Below are 19,077 nucleotides of genomic sequence, written 5' to 3'. Positions count from 1 at the left end.
TAACTCATAATCATGATAATTCAACCAGAGACTTGAAAAGTGTGAAAATGAGCAAGTAAGTGTTGATTTCCTTACAAAAGATGCATGCAATATCAAAATTATGGAAAGTCAATCTATACTCAGTACATAAATCCAGGCAAATCTGAGTTGAATCATTAAAGTGCAAACTGTCACCAGTTCTAGCATATTTTCACATTTTTAAAAATCAAAACAGGCTAGCAAAGAGAAGGATGTAGACAATGCATGTCCATTTCTAACATGAATACGTTTCATACATCTGCCCACCTCAACTGAATAAAAAAAAAGTATAGATCTAGAAATTTTGGCAATATGGTCTTTTAAGATTTTGGCGATCACTCTTACATCATATTATGCACAAGCATCCTTGGTATACTTATTTACAGGTTTTCTCGCTAAGTGTGTCCATTCGATGTCCCGGTCTATATCAATGTTATTATGGATGGTCAATGCAATTATCAACTTTCAGGAGAGGGTTAGGATGGGGGGCATCCTCAGACTATAATATCTCCAAAAAATGGCATATGAATTGATTGATTACTGATTATTATCTATATTGTGAAACTTGGATAATTGAAGAAATTATGTAGAATACAATTTTACTGATTTTTGTTAAAATTCCAATACAATTTGTGTAGTTTTTACAATCGAAGGAATTATGCTTAGATCCTGGATGGGGAAATATTCATTTGTTGTCAAAGGGGGAGAGGTACCCTTTACTGGTAGTAAAAGAACCTCAATCAATAAATCCCTGTATGTATTGAATAGTCTCTAGAAATACGAATTTCTTAATACATGTATTTAATATATGAAAGTAGAATTGAATCTAGACTGTTCTGGTCATTATAATCATCATAATTTTCATACATTTATGTTGCTGGAATGTTCATAAAAATGTTTGTTTCTTGGATCTAAATGTACTATTTTCTAACAGTGCATGTTGAGACATTTATCACATTCAAATCAATTTTTAAGTACCAGGATACAAAACTAACTAGAAAATATGAGTCTTTTTTAAACTTGATTTTCACACTTGACAATTAAGTTGAGTTTGAACTCCAATAATTAAATCAAAATGTACATAACCAACAAGTTTAACAAATCAAAAAACACACGTCATCAGTTTATAATCATAATAATTCATAGTATTGTTAATTTCAAAAACGCAAACCATATGTTATCATTATCAAAAATTCTTTTTATTCCCTTATTTCTATTATGATTTTCATTTTCGTTATTTGAAAGTTTTTAACCTACATTCTGATAAACTTAGGATTCCCCAGGAGAATGTTCTGATCATGATCAACACCCCTGTTTCGATAGAAAAATTGCAAAGAATGTTTTCTATTTATAATTTAGATCTGGAAACCATCCCCAATATGTTCATCACTCATTCATGTTTGTTACCTGTTGGACTTTTTTCCTTTGTTCTTGCAAGTTTTACTATTTGTGAATTTTCCTTGGAAAAAGAAAAAAATCATGGAACAGCTAGGGTTTCAAATTACTGCTCACCCACTTGCATTGGCGACTATACTTTGCTTGTGGGCACCCCAAATTTCTGTGGTGACCGTAATTGTCTGATCAACATTTTTCTTTCCCACTGATCCAAGTCCTAATACAGTAAAATATCTGTATCTCGAATATGGTTTATCTCGAATACCCCGCTTCAGAGTCGAAGTCGACCGCCGGTCCCAGCTGTTTCCCTTATATAAATGATTAAAAAAAAAACCTTCTGATTTTTCGAACACTGTCGTAATCTCGAATACCCCGCTTATGTTGAAGTATTTTCAAGGTCCCATACCCTAAATTCACCTGGTTTATCTCGAAGTGCAGTCGATTTTCCGCTCTGCTTACCATACCTGGCATCATTAAGTCACACATTCACACCCGCGGCTACATCAATTATAATTAATGACCGCTAATCCACACTCGCCTTTTCCGGGAAGACCCAGGTCGCAATAAATGGTTCAACAGCTTGGGTGATTAGTGAAGCTTCCAACATTACGGCTAAAGTTCACCGCCAATTAGGAACTAACACACCCGATTCCGGGGATGGTGTTTTGAATGACACACGCTCTATCATTAACATGTGGGTTAGATAAACGCACAATCATCGAAGTACGCTTGAAGGTAATGCTCTTAATAATGATAATGCATTTGATAACACACGCTTCATCATTAAAACTAGTACTGAGAAAACACGAAAATTTATTTAATAAACATTTAAAAGTTTTTTTTTAATCCCTCCTTTTTTGTTTCTTACGTGATAGGTTCTTTCATTACAACGCAATAATTACATCCCAGTCGAGTCTGGACATCAGTAAACTTAAAGTAGCATACAGGCACGATCATCTTAATTTTGAAACACATTGTGAATTCAATTGGGTGTTTATATATATTAAAAAAACCGAAATGTTTGTCTTTCAAATTCCACAATATTAATTTATCAACTTGTATTAAACTATATGAAACAGCAATGGGGTTGCTGTTTATAATGCAAATCCCATACTATGCATCAAATATCCTCCTTCAAAAAAATATCCAAGATCGATTTTGGATATCTCGAACCCCCGGATATCTCGAAATTTGTTCGAGGTCCCTCGGACTTTGAAATAGAGATATTTTACTGTATATACAAAGTTTAATTTCCAGTTGCCACTTTGTAAAACATTTCTGAGGTATCAAATTACAAAACGTAATTAAACCAGAAGTTGAACAATGCAAGGGTTACTTCAAACGAAAAGAAAGTGTCTGTTTTTACCAAAGCGGAAAGAAGGGGAGAATATAGCTCGACAACGGTGAAAAGGGGATGGCATGTGCTGTGTGTACAAAACATGACATGAAAGGTCCAATCGTTATGACAGCTTGCCCGAGTTATAAACTTGACATCATTGTAAAGTTGAGAACTTTCGAAATCGCATAAAAAGTCTGATGAAGCATGTTTTGCATCCAGATGCCATGAGAGAGAGAGAGAGAGAGAGAGAGAGAGAGAGAGAGAGATTTGAAACAATAAGGAAATGGAAACAGAATTTGAATATTGATATTTCAATTTTTCAAATAAATAGCAATTTGACCTGATATTTTTTTTCTTGTAAAATAAACAACAAGTTATTCAATTATTTATGTAGGGGCTACTAAAATTTCATGTGGGCTAAAATGATTTCTTATTCAGGGGCCCACTTGGCCCCCCAAGGTATTTATAGTCGAAGTTGGAACCCTGAAGGAAATGTGTATTTGTAAAGAATTTCCATTGGTTTGACTTTCTAAGAAGGGAAATTTTCCAATATTTTCAAAATGTCCGCTACGCTACTATCACAAAATTTTTTGAAATTTCGAATGAATTTAACATATCTTTCCTTATCAACTTCCAGTCTTCCTTCAACATTTTCATAAATCAAAGAAATTGGTTCAAATCAATATCAATGTATCTCAGTTTCATGCATAATTGACTTACATTATAGTTAACCAGACATGTTTGAGTTGTGAAAGTCATTTAATTTAAAAAATATCCGTAATTGTTTTAAGTAATTATAAATGTTAGTTAACATGTTACATTGCATCTAAATTATCGTTCTTGATTTGGTTTTAAAATACTGAAATGTCAAAGACCATTTGTCCTTGTTGTAATATCTCAACATCACTATTTTCTGGTTCAAGACAGGGACGATCCAAGAATTGCGGTTACAGGGGGGGGGGGGCACCACTTTATGAGGCAGGGGGTCTGGAGGCTGCCTTGAGGTCCCCAGTGGGTCAAGGGCAAAGCCCTGGTGGGGGCCCAAGGGGCGAAGCAAACTAGTATGCATCTATTTCATCACAATAATTTGATTAAAATGCTGTTCAATATTGAACAGTTTGGGAACACTTCCCCTATAGCGAGATATTCTCGCTAAAACGCGAGTATCCCTCTTTAGCGAGAAAGTAAACATTACCATAAACAGGTATTTTGGCGTCTTTATTGAAAATAATGGCAAATCCCTTGCAACGCTGAATAAGTGTGACACAAACTCAACATGATGCGAATTGTTTCTATGAAATTGAAAACATAGTAAAAAAATTGCATATCAAAGTTGCTGCGTAAGAGGGAGGCAGTCTGAAATCCAATACACATAGTGTCTTTGTTTTGATTAATATATTTGCAGAAGTATCCAACATTTTAGCACTTTTTCTTCTTTTCACGTGAAACACGAAAAGATGTACTCCACAGGTGTTTTTCTCAGTTGTACGGGATATATTTAATCTCGCTAGAGAGGGATAATTGCGGGTTTTTTTTGAGAATATCTTGCTATAGGGGAAGTGTTCCCAACCCGCTGAATAGGGTTGTTGTGATGATAGGAGATTCGGGGAAATAATTTTGTTGGCGTGGACAATTAGATGTCCGAGGCCAAGTCACGAATGATTTACAATAAATCTTAAAATTGATATGTTTAGTACTGCTTCCATTTTAATTGTCTTATATAAAAAAGATTCATTAGATATTCATGGGACTCATCAAATTTTCGTGGGACTCAAGATGCTTATAAACCACGAGTCCGGGACTTGTCTTCAAGAATTTCTAGTGACAACCCTGATAATCGCGTTTTAGCGAGAATATCTCGCTATAAGGGGAAGTGTTCCCAACCTGTCAAACATGACATCAGATTTCATGAATAACATGAAAAGTTGATATTTCAAATTCTTATCATGCCAATATTGAACTGTTGGGGCTTAAAATGACAAACTTACAATAGCCATAAAATAACAATTAAGTTTATAATAGCCTGTTAGGCCTGCATACACTGCACTGTAGCTGTACTAGACTATTACTCACGGCTAGTTTTCCCCAGTCGTCGTCGAAGGTATATCATATGCAGCCCCGTTGTCAATAATGCACATCTAATGAAAGTTTCAAGTTAATGCTGCTAAAACTAAATATGACACACATAACTATATTAGTGGTCAATAAAGTACGCCTACTACCGTTTTATCACAAGTTCCAAACTGACCAATGTGTCAGAACATCATGGTCTTCCGTTATCTGGTTCTCCTAACTGAAGACCAGTTTACATTTCGAGAGTAAGCTAATCAACGCTACGTGCAGTCACAGACGATTTGAATAATACGTCCCTAACGCGGTTGTCCAAATCGACAGCATAAATATAGACATGATATGAAATGGTTATTATAAACCAATCCGATTACCTAACTCATAAACATATGTGAAGACAGAATGAAAGAAATATATGTCATGATACATCGGACCTGGTTTTAGACACCACTGATGAAAAGCTGATGTAAACGGTTATGACTAGAGGTTGCACCACTCTATTAATTTTGCCTATATGTTCTTACCAAAATTACTCACCTTTGACCTGACCCTACTGCCTTAAAGTAAACTTTTCAGAAGTTGTACTTTCACATCATGTAGTACAGTTCTTAATGAGCATTTTCATACCAAAAAATACATACCCATCCAGCAAGGCGTGAGAGTTTGTTTACATCGAAGTCAAGCACGTGCAAAATCAGCTGGTCAAAAGCCAAATCACCCACCTCTAGAACAAAAATTCAAAAAAATATTTAAATCCTTCTTTCATGGTTTTTACTCACAAAATTTCAAACACAATACTTGAATTTACATCTCATAAAAAATTGGAGAGCCTACCTCATAAGGAAAGTCCCATAAAACATGCAAAGTTCCAGGAATTATTTTCTTTCGGCCATGATTCGTGAACCTCCACATAAATAGAGTGATGCAACCTGCAATAAAAATATGGTTTCTTTAAATTTCAATAAACTTCATAAAAAAGAAGTTGAATGATATGTGTGTGTGACTGTACATTCATTTTTTTGATTTCTGAAGTGAAACAGGCAAATGATAAAAGGTCAAAAGACAATCCACTGTACACATAGGAAGAAATTGTTCACTCAATATCTTGAATTATTTTGAATGCTATCAATTTAATGATGCAATTTTCCTTCACAGGGGCATACATGTTTTTAAAATATTTCTTGATTTGATTATGATGGTATTTCATACATGGGTTGGACATTGGTAGTATTTGACTCCTATTGATTTTCAGGTCAAAACGTCACATATTGCGATGTATTACTCTGTAGAGTTGGTGTCCTTCCAATATTTTGATAACCCTTTCTTTGATAATGATGATATTTCGTACACGGTTTAGTCATTGGTAGTAGATGTTCTCTATCAATTTTCGAGTCAAAGGTCAATGAGTGCAATGCAATACTTCGTACACAATTGTTGTCTGCTCAGTATTTTGAGAACTCTTTCTTGGATACATGTAGTTATTTTTCCTATAGGGGTTAGTCATTGGTAGTATATGACCCCTATTTATGTTATGGGGAAAAGTTCAAATGTCACCGAGTGCAATGTACAGTAGTACTTTGTACAACTGGTATCCATTCAATATTTTGAGAACCATGCCTTTGATATTGATAATATTTGATACAAGGGTTGATCATTGGTAGTAGATGACCCCCTGAGGCATTGATGTTCTGGTCAAAAGATCAAATGTCACTAAGGGGAATGTAGTACTCTTTACAATAGGTGTCCTCCCACTCTCTTTACAAGAGGTGTCCTCCCACCCTCTCTTTACAATATGTGTCCCCCCACTATCTTGAGAATTTTTTACTCAGTTGTTATGATATTTAATATGTGGGTTGATTATGAGTGACGTGTCGCAATTACTGCCCTTTACGTAGTTTACTTATATTCTTTCTCATTTATACCAAACAGTATTGGGTTTTATCGCCATGTCTGTTTTAATTTATAGCTAGCATATTTTGATAGTTCCTGAATGTTGCAAGTAAAAATGTCAGCTATGTTTATGTATTATTTGGTAAAGAATTGAAATCCAGTGTTCTCATTACCTGTGTAATAATTTAAACACGCAATCTTTGCATTGCATTTAAAACATTTAAATACCCACTCTTTAGCGTAAAGTGCATGTATCCATGGTACTGTGAAACAAATAATGCATATGGCAGGTGCGCGATATGTTTCAACTTGTGTTAAATATACTTATCATGATGTTCCGACGTTGGAAAATTGCCAAGGAAACTTTGCTTTGTTTGTGTTTAAGGCAGGCAAAAGTCAACACCAACTTACATGTTCCAACTTGTGTTAAATATGCTTTTCTTGTTTGTTTTATCTAAAACGCCTTAAACCGTATTAAAAAAAAACCCTTTAACTCTAGCTTGTAACTCAGAATATACCTATATTCAAACAAAGTGTAGCTATATCACGAAATAAACTGTGGCCTGATCGGATCTTGTAAGGTAAGTGATTTCCAATAGTTGATTGGGCTTTTTACAATTTATGTTTTAGATTACTTTGATTTGGACAGCAAATCATTTGATAAGTATAGAACTAGAATATGTTGTAACTAGAGATAATGAATATCAAGAGAAAGTGACACTGTTGATGTTGAAATATAAAGCGTTTGAAATTGTGTGTGTGTGTGTGTGTGTGTGTGTGTGTGATATATGCATGCAAACATGAAGATAAGGAAATCAATCTCACAAATCATACAGAGAATACAATAAGAGGTCAGGCTCCGGGCCATAAATCTTAGCTAGCTCACTTTTGACACCACAATTTAAATCCACGTTTTTGTTAAATTAATGTTATTTCAATCCACTTACATTCCGATTCTACTTGCATTATAATCTACGCTATTGCATATTTTATGTTTTTAATGTACATGTGTATGTTTGTTATGTCTATTGAAATACACCCCCATTTACTCGTAAAATTTTCAGTATCACTTGCGTTTCGACTTACACAGAAATAAATTAAAAACCCCTATTCTAACCCTATACGTTGGCAAACAGAATATGTTAAGAAGTGTTGTCGAAGCATTGACGAAAAGTACTATATTTTGTTTTATCTTGTATATTACATGTACATGTATATATGTTGTAACTAGAGATAATGAATATTAAGAGAAAGTGACACTGTTGATGTTGAAATATAAAGCGTTTGAAATTGTGTGTGTGTGTGTCTGTGTGTGTGTGTGTGTGTGTGTGTGTGTGTGTGTGTGTGTGTGTGTGTGTGTGTGTGATATATGCATGCAAACATGAAGATAAGGAAATCAATCTCACAAATCATACAGAGAATACAATAAGAAGTCAGGCTCCGGGCCATAAATCTTAGCTAGCTCACTTTTGACACCACAATTTAAATCCACGTTTTTGTTAAATTAATATGTTATTTCAATCCACTTACATTCCGATTCTACTTGCATTATAATCAACGCTATTGCATATTTTATGTTTTTAATGTACAGTCATAGGACATAATTATTCGCCACTTTCAAAATGGCTGCCATGAAACGCACGTCGACTTGGTGAAGTTTGAAAGTTGTTTGCTGTGGATAGAATTAAAATCTTACCTCAGTATTTGGTCAGATTTCCTTTCATCCTGATTACCTCCTTTAGTCGCCCTGGTATAGAATTATAAAGGTCCTGTACATAGTTTAATGGAATGTTTTCCCACACAGTCCGAATTTCCGCTATAAGATCTTGTCGAGGGTTTATAAAATGGACACGGGTTTCTAGTGTTCTTTTCAAATGTAACCATATGTTCTCTATTATATTTAAATCTGGTGACTGTGCTGGCCATGTTGTTGTATTGATATTGTTGTCAGCTACATAATCTTTAATAATTTTGGCTCGATGAACAGGGGCATTGTCGTCCATGAAAATGTAGTTGTTCTCCGGGAAATGCCTGGCTATTACTGGCCATATATTATCATCAATTATTTGTAAATATCTTTGAGCATTAATGTTACCTTGGATATCAGTCAAAGTGCCCATACCTTGAAAACAAATGCATCCCCAGATCATAACACTTAACTTTCGTCGCGGAGCAGGACACGCTAGTTGGGGGTTATACTTTTCATCCGCTTTTCGCCACACGTATACTTTGTTGTTATCCCCAATAACAATCTGACTCTCATCACTGAAAATCCATTTACACCATTCTTGCTGAACTATCCAATCTTTCCTCTCCTTGCACCATTTTACACGTTCTTTTTTATTCACTTCACGAACTGCCACTTTCTTCTTTGCAACCCTCCGTACATATCCTAATTTCTTTATTTTTCTTTCAACAGTTGTTGTACAAAATTGATGATTCCTATTTTCATTAATAATGCCTGTTATGTCTTTGTAAGTACGTCTCCGATTTTCTTTGATGACCCTTGAAAGTTTGTTAGAATCCCTCTGCGTGAATAGACACTTACGGCCCCTTCCCGTGCGATTTTTCACATCAGAATGCTGTTTGAATTTCTTAATAACACTTCGCACGGTAGATCTGGGTATTCCTAAAGTCCTTGATAAGTTAGTCACTTTGTGTGAATTAACTACGAGATTTCTGACTTCAATGCTCAGCTCTTTCCCTTTACGACCCATTTCAATCAACAATGTTTACTAAGTTTATGATCAATAGTAAACGAAAAAATGTATGTGTACACGTCATCAATTTTAGTAGCTTGACCCTGTTGTAAAAATATGAAGGGGAAATTTGTTGTCTATTTATAGCACGGGGGTCTATTTTCGGTTCCTAATCGCAAATACAACGCCATTTGCGCACAGGGTGGCGAATAATTATGTCCCATGACTGTACATGTGTATGTTTGTTATGTCTATTGAAATACACCCCCATTTACTCGTAAAATTTTCAGTATGACTTGCGTTTCAACTTACACAGAAATAAATTAAAAACCCCTATTCTAACCCTATACGTTGGCAAACAGAATATGTTAAGAAGTGTTGTCGAAGCATTGACGAAAAGTACTATATTTTGTTTATATATTACATGTACAGCATAGTATCAGTACAGTCAGAATTGGCGAAGAGTCACTTCCATTCAGCAATCACCTCTTGTATGCGGTCCTATTTTCCATACCAATATAAAACCCAATGTAATTCAATTCTATGAAGCGATTACTCGTCTAAGATGGTCAGCAGTCGCTGTTTTTCATCCGAAATAATAATTTTGCCTCGCGTTGCATTTAGGCTGCTCACATGACATCTGGGGTTTTCATAATACAATTGCCGTTACTAAGGGAATTCTTAGTGCTTGGTTTTAATGTATACAATGGAGTGTGCGATTTGTGGAGAAGGTAAAACAATCTAATTCGCAAGTTTCGAGATAAGAGATGTAGGAAGTGCATTTAGTGCTACATTGAATCCTTAAGTGGGACAGATTGGACCTACAGTGAATGAGGAAGACAAAGCGGCTTCTGTTTAAAGATGTAAATGTAGGGACTATAAGATAATGTTTTACTAAAATGAAAACATAAAATTATTGTTGTATCAGCAAGTAATATCCTAGATATGGTATATACAAGCAACAAAATAACGTGATACGATAAGAATGCAAAGTGTTTATTTACTATTGAACACTTATTACTTATTTGATTTGTGTCTCAGGTGAGTCTGGGTGATGAAACTCCGTATGCGAAACTTACGTGCAATGAGAGACTATTGTCCCATCACGCGTGTTTGTTTCCCGCCTTACTGTGAACGAAAGTTCTGTATAGGGAAATTACTCGAAACTTGTGTACCGTATTAAGGGTATCCAACCCGACACATGCATAATGCATTTTACTGTTAAGTTTCACATGCAATTCGTGTACATACCTTATGTGATGTTGATCTTCTATTGAATATTTTGTATAAACTGATCGCCGTAGCTTTGAGGTGGGACCGCTAACCTCACAAGCGGATGACCCAGCTCCGCCTCAAGCTAACAGAAGTAGGGATTATTATTTATTGCCAACACTCAACAAAAGAATTGGGAAAAAAACCGAGTCTCTTGAATTTGACATTTAAACACATTCCCTGTGTCAAGTTGTGCGTTGACACTATCATGAACTGAAACTCGTACTTCCAACAAACTTTCTGTTCTTTTACCACATTCACTCTTGCAATCAGAGTACCACCATGACTTTGTTAAACATTGTCTGTGACATTCATGAAACATAATCGCACAATATCGTGTCCGTTTACTAAAGTACGACCTATTAATGCACGTCCACTCTCAAGAAACAGTGACTCTGCCTCCACTAAGTAGTCTGTGCAACCAAATGTATTTTCCCCAATACCTTACCCTGTATTACTACTTCACTGTTTACATTTATCCTATAGCAGTCTAGTGTACTTTCCCACGAGGAGCGACAGTCTACATTATTCAATATTAGAGAAATTGTTTGAATGTCTAGCTCCTTGATGAAAAGTGAAGATAACGAAATGTGATAAATCTCAAAACTCCTAAAATCAATAAAAATAGATATATGTAGTTTGGCAAACACGGACCCCTGGACATACCAGAGGTGGGATCAGGTGCCTCGGAGGAGTGAGAATCCCCTGTTGACCGGCCATACCCGCATTTTTAAGAAATGTAGTCGAATTATTCCATCGACACTGAAAACTGCTACCATTGTTTCAACATTCTTCTTTGATTTCCCTATCTGTTTGTCGAAATTGCTTTTCCAAACTAACAAAATGTTGAGTCACTGGCACGCATTATTACTTGTTTGTTCTCTTCTAATCTGGGCTTATCTAGTAATCTATCATACCGATTGTTAGACCGTTCTTGGCACACTGAGTTTGACTACGGATAACTCAGTTTACCTGATCAGGATATCGGGCTCATGGCGGGTGAGACCGGTCAACAGGGGATGTGTACTCCTCCTAGACACCTGATCCCACCTCTGGTGTGTCCTGGGGGTCCATGGTTGCCCAACTATCGACTTTGTATTGCTTATAGAAGTTATGAAATTGATCACTGTTCGTTATCTTCGCCTTTCATCATATATTTTCTTAGACAGCAAAGTCGGGGATCTGCCAACATTAATAAGGAGTTTGGTTTTAAATCCATTTACTTCCACATATATGAAGATGCCCGCCTCTTCACATAAGATGTTGCTCCTAAATTTCCTGTACGACTTTTTAGCTCACCTAAGCCGAAGGTTCAAGTAATTGAAATTTTCCGTTGTCCATCGTCGGTGGCGTTGTCGTCGTCGTAAATTGTTTTACGTTTCATCTTCGTCTCCAGAACTACTGGGTCAATTTCAACCAAACATGATACAAAGCAACCTTGGGTAAAAGGGTTAAATTTTGTTCAAATTAACGGGCATGCCCCTTCAAAGGGGAGCTAATCACAAAAATATGGTGTGGTCATTTACAAATCTTCAGAACCACTGGCGCCAGAAGGACTAAAATTCATATGAAAGCTTCCTGACATAGTGTAGATTCAAGTTTGTAAAAACCCATGGCCCCGGGGGTAGGATGAAGCCATAATAGGGGATGAAAGATTTAAATGGAAATGGATAGGGACAATATTCTCAAGAACCACTGGGCCAGGAAAGTACAGATTTAGATGAAAGCTCGCGGACATAGTACAAATACTTCCCGGAGGAGGCTTGGGCCACAATAGAGATCAAAGCAGAGAAATATAGTGGGAAAATATTTACAAATCTTCTCAAGAACCATTGGGCCAGAGAAGGTCACATTTACATGAAAGCTTCCTGACATACTGCAGATTCAAATTTATTAGCATTGCCTTCTGTAGGCCGATCACCGAGCTTGATAGCTTTATCGCTTTCTTTCTTCCATTTGAGAAATTTCTACGAATGTTTCATTTCTCTGAGCAGTTGTAACACTTCATTATTCGCGTCCCGTGGGGATCCGTGTTAGAATAGGTCCTCAGTACCCGTTGTTTGTCGTAAGAGGCGACTAAATGGGGTGGTCGTTCGGATGAGATCGCCAAAACTGAGGTCCCGTGTCACAGCAGGTGTGGTACGATAAAAATCCCTCTCTGCTCAATGGTCATCAGCCCCGAGCATAGGCCTAAATTTTGCAGCCCTTCACAGGCAGTGGTGATGTCTCCATATGAGTGAAATATTTACGAGAGGGACGTTAAGCAATATTCATTCAATCAATTATTCGTCTTCCCGTCTATTGAATAATATGCTCCTTTTATGAACGCTTTGACTTGAATCCTTTTCCTGAACGCGCTTCTCTAACGATTCTAACTTATTCTGGAGGGTTTTCATCATGTCATATAAATATGTCGAATAAGACAAAACAATGAACCTTCTGATAGCTTGTCCTAATTATGTTATGGTTGCTGATGCTCTCTGACGTCTCTCTTGATTGTGCACGGCTTGATTTGGTAGCGCAAATTGCTTCAATGCTTCATCGTACTGCTGACCCGTCTCTGAGGAAATATTCCCTAGAGCGGCACTTCGTAGTGATACGGCTAAATAAAAAAAATCTCTCTATTTCATCAATTATGAATTACCGCCAAAATTAGACTTGTAATCAATCCAAGAATAACTACCATCAAAAGTCGCCAGTCCCATGTCACAGTTTTTTTGCGTTTTTTTTGTCGATGGTAGTTGGCCTTTGCATAGAGAGACGACTGTTTATATCTCTGAATGCAAGTCTATCGTGATTTTGTCTCTGGCTCTTAGAGAATAATTCTGCAACTCCACACACTGCACAGGTAGGTAACTGAGGTTGCGCTTCCTCTTGTACTGGTATATGAGGGTACATATCCAGCGTTGAATTGCGTTGTACACGTGCGGAAGTTACACTCGGTTCTCTCGCCATTTGCAGATGCATATTCGACAGGTTTGGTGACGTTTTGGTCATAGGTGGCGGCGCACTCGCTTGATACTGTTATGCACTTTCTGTTGAAACGTGTGCATTCTGTCTATAAGCAGAATTTCCCTTGCTATTTCTGGGAGTCGTTTTTCTCATACACGTAGTAACACCATCCGTGCCATTACCTTCCGCTAAAGGTTTTCTTTTTATTGGCTTCGCATTCAACATAATTACAGTATCATCAGCTCCTTCTCCAGGTAAGCAGCTTTGCCCTTCGTGCTCCTTGGTCATGGTTGAAATGCTGGGATCGCACATTGGTCCATATACCGATACTAGTGATTTCTTCTCTATTTCTAGGCACAATCTCTCACAATTCTTTTCAAGAAAAGATATTTCCTCATCTAGCGTTTCCGCATCAAGCATTTCCTCCATTGCGCTCATTATTGAGAAACACTTGGTTTGGTTAATATATAAACCTGTAACAATTCCTTTATTTGCCGAATCCCATCGCGCTGCCACCATATGTATGTAACGTTTCTGGGTTTGTTCTGGGATTCGGCTCTTCTACATGAATAGATCAACTAAACAAATATCTCCATCGCAGATTTGAATTACAAGTATTTACATTATAACCACTTCGTTGCTCTGTAGCGCACGCACTCTTCAGGGACTGAAAAGTGTGCGCTCTTCAGGGACTAAATCGCATGCACTTTTGGGGATTGAAGCGCACTGACCTTGGTATGCCAATTAAACAGTGACTATTTATATGCACACAGACACGTAAGACTTTATTCAGTTTATACTTGCAAAACCTTAAACACGTTTTGTCTTCTCTTCTCACCGGCCGTCAAACACAGACTTACTGATCATCCCCGATTTTCACGGCTTATATACTAGGTATCACGTGACATCCGAGAACCTAAGGGGATGACGTATGTGGAACCGTAAGTTAGCACAATGTCACTACAGGGAAAAGAAGGGATATTTTGATCTTGATTACAACTTCATTTCACATGTATATGATTATATCACATGTTGTGAAGAAATATTGCTGTTGCTATATACTATCACCCTTTAGGGTGTGGTTTTTATTCCCCAAAAAGGGAACATGTTTTTCTGCCAAAAAGATTCGGGTATAATATATAAAAGTTATATCAGTTATGGTGATAATTAATCTCGTATTTCTCAAAAAAAATTAGTAAACGTTTGAGTTTGGTTCTAATGATGCATGTTCGCTAATCTATACAATGTACTCATTTTAAGAAGGAGGCAGAGTTTCGTTACAAATTGGTACGAACAAAGAAATACGTAAAATGCATATATTGCACCAATTCTATGCTTATGTAACCAACATCTTTGTTCTCACGAAGGATTTGACATTGTTTCTTGTTCTCACCGTTGGTTAAATCAGTGCATTAGAGATAGATATATAGACAGATATATAGGAATCTGTATTTTCTTTCTAAGAGAAATATACAACGAGAGAGAGGGTATATATTATAACGTTTTTGAAAAGAATAAATATTGAATTCTGATACATTTTCTCTATATTTTTTCTCAATGTTCACTTAGGTATAAAAGGGAGAAAATAAAAACAAGTCATGGCTGAAAACATTGCGGAAGGTAAGATGTACATTATTTGTATTGTAATTGTACGCATCGTACAGTAATGGTTTCTTCTTGAGCATGGTAAATACAATTTATAAATTACGTATGTGCAGATCCAAATTACTTATTTTGCTGATCTAAATCATTTGTTTGAAGATCCATCTGGTCAATAAACATTTCTTTGATCCCTGAAGAAAATAGATGAACTTCTGTTATCCTACGATGAAGTACGAATTACATCATTATTTTGCATTATATCTATTTTCTTGGAATTCCAGGATTTGGGTGTTAAGAATGCTCAAAGTTCGAGGTCACAGCAAATCTATTGTTTGTTAGGGCAGTTCTTTACACCAAAATCTTATTTATTTGCTCGTTAAAGCGCCACATATTAAGCATGATGTCACCATTGAAAGAGTGATAGAAGTTCTCCATTACTTTCTGTATTTTTGTCATTTTCTACGGGATAATGAAACGGGGTTTTATTTGCAATTAAGGAAGTTAGCTCCTGAACTTTTCAGCACATCGTACAGGATGCTACAACTACGTAGTTAGTGGTTCAATACAGATCTCATTGGTGCAAACATATTGCACGTCTATTACTTAAACCTATTCAGTTGAAAAAATTAGCGTCAATTTGAAAGGGTTTGGCAAGGACTATATTTTGTGGCGTAAGGATTGATTAATCAAACAATTTTAAATCTGCATGATATTACAGTATCTCTTTCATCCTATTCTATTTTTAAACTCCTACATGTGTATTTCAGTTTTTTAATTTCTGATACAAGTACCTGAGACTTGGAACTAGTTCAAATATTGTAATTTATTAAATTTGGTTGATAGGCCTATACTTTTCCAAACAGGTTAACGATTCTTAACGAAGTTTAAATCAATTTATCCCACATTTTGTATGAAAATTCAGCAGTTTTGCCAATAATTTAAAAATTTGATATCTAACCGCACTTCGTCTTTTCCATTTTAAATTTAAAAACAAGACCTTGAAAATTAGGTTAAGTTTTGGAAATTGCCATTACTCCTAATATGTCCTTTGAAGCTTTCAAATTTGACAACATGAATTTTTTTGCATATCAAATGCGAAAGGTAAATATCTATCTCCATTACTTATATTAAACTGTTTTTTGATCTTTATTCTTCGAAAACATGATTATGTATCTATTTCATGTAATGATTGATTTGTGTTGCTTATAATGTGTTGAATCCAACAGACACATCAAATTTAATCAAATAAAGCTTGGGGAAATCTTAAGTGCTTAAAGATCATTTTTGGATCACTGTAGCGCAATAACAAGCATGGGAACCTCAGGTTTTCTTTCTTTTTAAATTTCCTAATTCTCCTTTAATGTATAAATCAAAAACGTTACTCCAAATGTCAGGTCAAAATCTTTTTAAGAGATTTCAAATCCCATTCAGTTTTGTCTTTTCTGTTTATAGGGAAGGTTAGTGAAACGGATAGGTAATAAATTTAGGGAAAAGGTTCTTTACTATCAAAAATATAACTTAAGCGCCAAGTATAGGTTTAAATTCGTGGCACTTCACCTACCAATGGTGGCGTCTCAATATTAGTGAAACGAGACGTAAAACAGTCAATCAATCAATCGTCCTATGTTAGCTTTGTAAAACGGAGACATGGCTTCTACGTATAAGTCTAAATTTCTAGTGCTTCACCTATATCTCGTGACGTATCATTACAAATGAAAAATTATCGGAGGGATTTAAAGCAATATGCGATACGTTTTTGTTCTTCGTCGTGCATCTGTCGTGTGCAAACGTATGACTATTTGAAATGCTTTTAAGAATGTTTAGGCCTCTGATCCCTAGAATCTTGGGAATGTGGACAAATATAAAAACATAAAGCAAAAAAAACCAAGAATTCGATACCATCTTTAAATACCGTCCATACGCTGATATACTGTGTACATAGTCATGAGGTAGGAAATACCTTTTAAAAGTTTGTCATTCATTGCCTTTTCTCCTATGTGATATGGGCTACTTCGCGAATTCTTAATGTGTTCCAAGTTTTGCTTAATTGGTTAAGGATGTTAAAAAGAAAGTATGCAGCATGCGGTCATCCGCCTTTACATCATTGATAGGATTGCTGATGTTTTTAAAAAAAATGTATTGACGCATCACCATGCTTGTAAATAAAATGTATTGATGCACCATCTTAAATGTCAATAAAATATATTGACGCACCATCTTAAATGTCAATAAAATGTATTGACGCATCACCATGCTTGTAAATAAAATGTATTGACTCATCACCATGCTTGTAAATAAAATGTATTGACGCATCACCATGCTTGTAAATAAAATGTATTGACGCACCATCTTAAATGTCAATAAAATGTATCGACGTATCACCATGCATGTCAATGAAATGTATTGACGCATCACCACGCGTGTGAATAAGATTGTAACATCGGGAATGACAAACTCTGAATTAAAATCAGGAATATTACTAGTTGTCCATAATGGGTTTCCTTGCTACATTTGTTATTTCTGCCTTTACTCTGTTATGGCTATTTTTATTACGTTTATACTGGAATGATTTCTTTGATACGTTATAACTACTTTCATTCTGCCATGACTGATTTTAATATGTTACGTTTGATCTGTTACAGTGTATAGGTATCGGTAAGAGTAACTTATAGAGGTAAACCAATCACACTTACTTTTTCTCGATAAAAACGTACGTAAACGTTTAGATATTCTGTGATGTTCTGTATTTGGTAATGGTATCCCTTTACACATTAGATAAAGCTTGTTCGGTACTCATATGAAATCATTCGACAGAAATCCATAAACAAAATCTCCCTTATTATTTGCATAATAATTTAAAATATAACTGATATAGCTCTAATATAGCACTGAAATTTTACACGATCAAGCAATATGCTGCAATACTTTCTTGAGTTCCTTATTTTGAGTGTTCGTACATGTACACCTAAGATTGAGGTTGTTTTTATATGCAATAGAGGGAAAACAATGTTTGTGAAGCATCTTAGAAGACACTTCATTCGCTTACATTTTACTTGGTATTTCAAAATACAACTTATTAAAGTTGTTACATCTCAATACACATTTTTTTATTTCCCCAATAGTTCTTTCCCTTTGTTCAACTCTTTCACACTGTGCGATACAAAACATATATCCACCCACACGCGGTGGTTATTAATGCTTATCACTGTCTTCATATACTGCCTAAAGGATGGTTAACACTTTAATATACACCATGCAACCACCCAAACTGCTGGGACACACACTTTTAGTAACTTTATTAGTATTTGCTATTACAATAGTTGGAACAGAAATCGACAATCGCCATCTTTCTTTTATTGAAAAGTAATTTAACATCTACTTTAAAAGCCCAATTCAAACAATTATTGTTCTTCATATGGTTAGTTTGATGTAAACAAAATCTACACTTTCACTTTTTGTTTGTTTGTTACATATCTCAATGTCATCTTTACGCTTTCCCTCATACAGCCACTCCCACTTCAAAGTACTTATTGAAGTAAGAGATGATGACAGGTGTACTGTTTTACTTATGCCTGATACCCTCTTGGAGCATAGGCCGCCGACAAGAGATCTCTAGGCGTCTCTATCATGGGTCTTCTGTTCAATATGTCTCCAGATATATCCTATTTTCTTTGTGTCGGCATCGAGTCATCGGCGCCTCGTATTTCTCAACCTGTCTATATTTCTCTTTCCTCGGGGATTCGAGGTCAGTGCTTGTCTTGTGATGTTTGACACTGGCGTACGGAGTGTGCGATCATTTCACCTTCAGCGGCGTCCTAGAATATCTCCTTCTGCAGGGAG

The 19,077-nt window shown here is 35.9% G+C and overlaps 1 protein-coding gene and 1 long non-coding RNA gene across 2 annotated transcripts in view; one reads left to right on the top strand and one right to left on the bottom strand.

Annotated features, from left to right (window-relative positions):
* LOC130049419 (uncharacterized) overlaps positions 1-5,828 on the bottom strand; it is a 15,624-nt gene extending 9,796 nt beyond the window's left edge. The window contains exons 1-2 of the long non-coding RNA XR_008797906.1: positions 5,657-5,828; positions 1-5,546 (exon numbers count right to left, since the gene is read on the bottom strand). The exon at positions 1-5,546 is cut by the window's left edge and continues 9,796 nt beyond it. This is a non-coding gene — a long non-coding RNA (uncharacterized LOC130049419). The remainder of the gene's footprint in view (positions 5,547-5,656) is intronic.
* Positions 5,829-15,203: 9,375 nt separating this feature from the next.
* Positions 15,204-19,077, top strand: part of LOC125662407 (uncharacterized) — a 39,970-nt gene continuing 36,096 nt past the window's right edge. Inside the window, exon 1 of the mRNA XM_048894615.2 lies at positions 15,204-15,255. Within this exon, the coding sequence (XP_048750572.2) occupies positions 15,234-15,255 (22 nt within the window). The 5' untranslated portion in view covers positions 15,204-15,233. The remainder of the gene's footprint in view (positions 15,256-19,077) is intronic.

This window comes from Ostrea edulis, chromosome 8, assembly GCF_947568905.1.
Source record: "Ostrea edulis chromosome 8, xbOstEdul1.1, whole genome shotgun sequence".
Lineage (NCBI taxonomy): Eukaryota > Metazoa > Mollusca > Bivalvia > Ostreida > Ostreidae > Ostrea > Ostrea edulis.
The sequence above is the reverse complement of the archived record's forward strand: the minus strand, read 5'-3'. Positions and strand labels throughout refer to the sequence as shown.